Source organism: Benincasa hispida, chromosome 5, assembly GCF_009727055.1.
Source record: "Benincasa hispida cultivar B227 chromosome 5, ASM972705v1, whole genome shotgun sequence".
NCBI lineage: Eukaryota > Viridiplantae > Streptophyta > Magnoliopsida > Cucurbitales > Cucurbitaceae > Benincasa > Benincasa hispida.
In genome coordinates, this window is record NC_052353.1 from 37,009,281 (window position 1) to 37,014,663 (window position 5,383).

A 5,383-nucleotide genomic window follows, 5' to 3' on the forward strand; every position below is an offset into this window, starting at 1 on the left:
GGTTTTGAAATAGTATTTACCGTAGCAAGAGATGGTTATTATGATATTAAGGTGTGTTAGGATTCTTTGGGCCTTGCGATGGGCAGTTGGTACAATTTCCTCTTGGATAAGAGCCCTAAATATAGTGTGGGCTTTGGCCCTTGGGCTTGGGCCCAATTGCATAGTTGCGTCTAATTTTGATTTTATTTCCTCTCTCTCTTTATTTTGTCTTTAGCAGAACGGCGAGTGATTTCGACCGGAGAAGAACTCGACCTCTAAAATCTACCAGGAAAATCCGGCCAAGCTTTACTCCTTAGCTTTCCCCATGGCGACTTCTTCACTCTCCAATCTAGCTGCTCCGCCGTCGTTAGCCATCGACAGCTCAAAGTCTTCCTTTCTCTGCGGGACCCAGCTGCCTTTCCATTCCTCTCGCTCAAGAACTTCATGTCGCAGATACGTCTTATCTCCCTCCGCCAAACAATCGATGGACCACGTTCCTAAGCAGTTTAGAGGAGAAAATCTCAAAGATGGATGTAAGTTTTCAATAATAGCTGAAGGGGTTTATTTGATTCCCTTCGTTTTTTTTTGGTAGTTAATTGATTGATTGGTAACTTGGAAAATTTCTTTGCGTTTGGCCTTTTCGTTCCATGGGTTATTGATGATTTTTGGTGGGTTTCTGAGAGAAGGAATTGCCGGATATGAAGATGGCTTTTTAATTGCGAATTTTGGCTGTTTGAGATGTTAGAGAGGATGAAGTTTAACTTGTATGCGTGTAATGACGGTTGCTGGGTTAGTTTTTTGTTCTCTCATTTAGCTCATGATTTGGGGGATTGGGAGAAATTGTTGAACCAATATTACTCATAATAAAGAACGATATAAAAGTATAAGACTAACATTCTTATGTTGAGGTTTATGCATCAAATGTGCAAGTCACACATTGAGGGGTGAATTCTGAGTGGTCGTGAATCTTGTGATATGAAATGTTAAGCTGTGGCTATCTTCTCACGAATACAAGAAACTGATTGCTCAGAGCAGTGGATTGACTGTAAAATGAAACTTTGAGTACAACTACTGTGGGGGTGAAGGATCAACCTCCCTTCCTCCATGCCAATTACTGTTGAGCTAAGCTCATTTTACCGACTTTAAAATGAAACTGCAACTAACCTGCATGTTTGTTCCATAAGCCAAGTTATTTGAGTTTGTATTTTTCATTGTAACACTATGCTGGGTACTTTGACCTGCTGCAGGCTAGGCATTAAAGTTTTTAAACATGATAAGTTGCTCTCTGATTGTGCTGCTTCCAAGTTTGCACTGTACTGGTTCCTCATAGGGATCTGTTGTCTTCGAAACCACCACCTTTTTGTTTCGTTTTCTTTTGTTATTTTTAGGTTTATAATTCTGGTTCATCTATGGTTCAGTTGACATGTATTGGAATTGAAAGTGCTTCTCGAACATTTCACAGTCACATTTTTTTTAAACAAGATAAGCATGGGCTTTATGCTTCTATGACTTAATTGGTTGTTCACTAATAATACTCGTAGCTTTTAATGAGTTCAATCCTAACGAAAATAAAAAATGTTGTTGGCTAAATCTCCATATCTTCTTTTTTATAGTGATGGAGAACTACAAGAATGCTCCTAAGTATCTTTATGGCCTTACACCTTCGCAAATGGACATGTTCATGACAGAAGATAATCCCGTGCGGCGACAATCAGAATTAGTTAATGAGGTTGTCTTTGCTTACTTGAGCTTTCATACACATAGCTCTTAATCCAGGATGTTCAGTTATTTCTGTACATTTCCAAATCCATAATAGATTGAAGAGAAAAAGAGAACTGCCGTTTACTCTTTCCTTGCAGATCATTTTTGTTCAAACCAAACTTTACTGTTGTGTTTTTGTAACCATAACAATTGCTTGTTTCTCTGACAGCAAAACATATCATCTTCCCACAACTACTTGAATCATGGAGGAATGTGGAGTCTATCTGGCATGGATGGGAAGGGTCCATCAAAATATAGTATGAGTGTTAGCATGTATCGTGGGGGAGGAAGAGGAGCTGGACGACCTCGAACAGCTCCTCCTGATTTGCCCTCTTTGCTCTTAGATGCTCGTATATGCTATTTGGGCATGCCCGTGAGCCATTATTTTCATTTTTGTTTAACTTATTTCTGCAATGCAAGATATTTTATGTCAGGAAATTTTTTCATTTATATATCTGACATCTCTTTATTTCCTTTAAAATAAATGCAGATTGTACCAGCAGTGACTGAGCTTCTTGTTGCTCAGTTTATGTGGCTAGATTATGACAACCCGTCGAAGCCTATATATCTCTACATAAACTCTCCTGGAACTCAGGTTATATTAGTTGACATTTTCTTAATCCTTGATGTATCAAGTTTCCTCGTGTTAACAATGGTTGTTGTATTGTGGTTGTTTTGACCATCTTGTTACTTTAATATTCAAGACCTAGATTTTGTTAATTTGTTGCTTGTTGATAATTTAGAATGAGAAGATGGAGACTGTTGGATCTGAAACTGAAGCATATGCTATAGCAGATATGATGGCTGTAAGTAGTTCCTTCCCGAACTCTGTTGGTACCTTTTGTCTAAGAATTTACATCGAACAACTACGTAGCTGATCTTTGGTATTTGGTAAAATCTGTTTATTTTTTAAATAAAAAAGAAGAAACTGATCATCAAGAAAAATGGGAAGCTGTAAAAAATAAAAATATAAACAAAAGGCAATGACCATCATAGGGGCGACCCAAACAGAACAAAATTATAAGAGACCTCTGTTTGCAGGTAATAATGAAGCAAAGGAAAATGAATTGGATCTATACTATAGGTTGTCTTAACAAGCGAAGGGAAATGCCTAGCTGAAGCCCAGCAACCTCAATGAGCCATAAGCTCTCATAAATTCAAGTTAAAAGTTGATGACCCCAACGATATTTTCTCCTACCCAATGATAGCTTATTAATCTGTAACAGTTGGCTGCTAAATTATTTTATGATAAAAGTAAACATTTCAGAAAATAAAATATTACCAATGGTTCAATTTAGTTACATTGTTGTTCTCAATTTGGCCATCAACATGTTTTCAGTTTAATTCCTTTTGTATCTGTGTAGTACTGCAAATCGGATGTCTATACTGTTAACTGCGGAATGGCATTCGGTCAAGCGGCAATGCTATTGTCACTTGGAACCAAGGGCTACCGTGCTGTCCAACCTAACTCTTCCAGTATGTTCCTGATGTATTAAAACTGAAAGATTATTCTTTAGTCATTTTGCATAATTCTACATGTTCATCAGTTCTCCAGGAAACCGTGCTCTTTAGTTGAATTATTTTATATTTTGCGTGGGATTGATGTTGGAAGCCCATTGGGATGCTAGTTGAGTTAGACCAACATGCACGGTTTACAGCATTATAATTTATACTCTCTTGCTTCCTGGCTCACAAGGATCAATCCCTTCCGTTTTGACCATTATCTTTCTTAACTGCAGCTAAACTATATCTGCCTAAAGTTAATAGATCAAGTGGTGCGGTAATAGATATGTGGATTAAGGTACACACTTCCCACTTTCTGTTGAGCTTTAGCCATTCTCCCTTTCATTTTTTCTGAAAAACAACCTTGTCTTAGGCCAAAGAACTCGATGCCAACACCGAGTACTATCTCGAGCTACTAGCTAAAGGAATTGGTAAACCCAAGGAAGAGATTACTAAAGATGTCCAACGACCCAAATACTTCCAAGCACAAGAAGCTATTGACTACGGCATTGCAGACAAGATAATCGACTCTCGAGATTCCGCCTTTGAAAAAAGGGTCATTAACGCATACATCTCTCTCTCTCATTTTCTTTTAAGGTTTTTTGAATTCCATAACATAGTTCTAACAATTTGCTTCTACCATCAGAATTACGATGAGATGCTTGCACAGTCGAGAGCTGCGAGGAGAGGACCAGGAGGCAATCCACAAGCGGCACCGTCTGGGTTCAGGTAAACAGAGATAGATCGGGTAGAAGTGTACAAATAGAAGGTCCCATCCCCACTCTTAGTTAGCTACAACCTCAGATAAGCTTTATAATTATTTTTGTCTTTTGTTTTTTGGGGTATGGGGGTTCTGGTTTACTTCTAAAAGCACTTGATAACTGAGCACCACCAATATGTGACATCTCTATAGGCCATTGTATAAAAGACTATCTCAACGCATTATGAATTTCTGTGATGTTTTTTAAGCACTGCTCTTGCTCTCGATTCTGCTTTTGCAATCTTATGTGAACCAATCCTTGCTATATAGCATATCACAGAGGAAGTTCATTCCTAAAACCTAGGAAAATTATCTAAAATGATCCAAAAAGCAAAAAATTTTCTATGACCGACATCTTTCTAAAAATTTGTTTGTTATTGATCCTTTTGGCATGTGAAATACCAGTTTTACCCTCAATATTAAATGCTCTCCTTCCTTGTATTACTTATGTATCTTTTGCTCTTCTCTTCCAACAACAAAACGAAAATTCAAAGTCATTTATTACTAGAGATGCTTTAACATTTTGCTTGCTTTATAAGCATGGTTGGAAAGAATGCGAAAAATCGTATGAAAACGAGTGTTTGTTTAGTTAAAGCGGAGTTATATTGACAAAGATATAACAAAAACAAAATTATCGTTTTCGTAGAAAAAGTGTGTGATCGCTGACATCAGCATAGGCTGACATCAGCATAGGTGATCGCTCAGTTCTCGTTTTGTAATTTTATTTTGGTCATATCTTTGTCAATATAACTTTGTTTTTGTTAAATGATGACTCATTTTCATACGTTTTTTCGTTTTCTTTCTAACCGTGCATGTAAACTAAATAAAAACTTAAATAATCTTTTACTTTATTAGTCCAAAAGTAAATTTTATCCAAGTTTAAATGTCATAATGTCAATTATATTCATTATTTTTTAGCATTTGCTCAATTTAGAAGCATAATCGGAAAAAACTCGAAAAAATCTATGAAAATAAGTGGTTATTTAGCTAAGACGGAGTTGTATTGACGAAGATATAACAAAAAAAATTGCAAAGCAATCGCGTTACATGATGTCACCAATCATCCACCATGATGTAAGTGGTTGTCCGCCATGACATCAACCATCAACGATCGCCCACCATGACATCATCGATTGTCCACATTTTTTATAAGCATAATAATTTTGTTTTTGTCATATTTTCGTTGATATAACTTCATTTTAGTTTAACAACTTGTTTTTATACAATTTTTCGTGTTTTGTTCGATTATGTTTGTATATTGAGCAAAATGCTAAAAAAGAATGAATATAAATGGTATTATAACAATTAAATTTGGATAAAATTTACTTTTGGAATAATAAAGTCAAAGATTATTTAAGTTTTTATTTAGTTTACATGCAT

The 5,383-nt window shown here is 36.2% G+C and overlaps 1 protein-coding gene across 1 annotated transcript; it reads left to right on the plus strand.

Annotated features, from left to right (window-relative positions):
- The first annotated feature begins 200 nt into the window (after positions 1–200).
- Positions 201–4,214, plus strand: LOC120077043 (ATP-dependent Clp protease proteolytic subunit-related protein 1, chloroplastic). The gene is made up of 9 exons (XM_039030881.1): positions 201–512; positions 1,593–1,708; positions 1,910–2,113; positions 2,231–2,335; positions 2,484–2,546; positions 3,105–3,216; positions 3,480–3,541; positions 3,617–3,799; positions 3,890–4,214. The coding sequence occupies exons 1-9, from the start codon at positions 305–307 to the stop codon at positions 3,974–3,976; spliced, it is 1,140 nt and encodes a 379-aa protein (XP_038886809.1). The 5' UTR covers positions 201–304; the 3' UTR covers positions 3,977–4,214.
- The last annotated feature ends 1,169 nt before the right edge of the window (positions 4,215–5,383 follow it).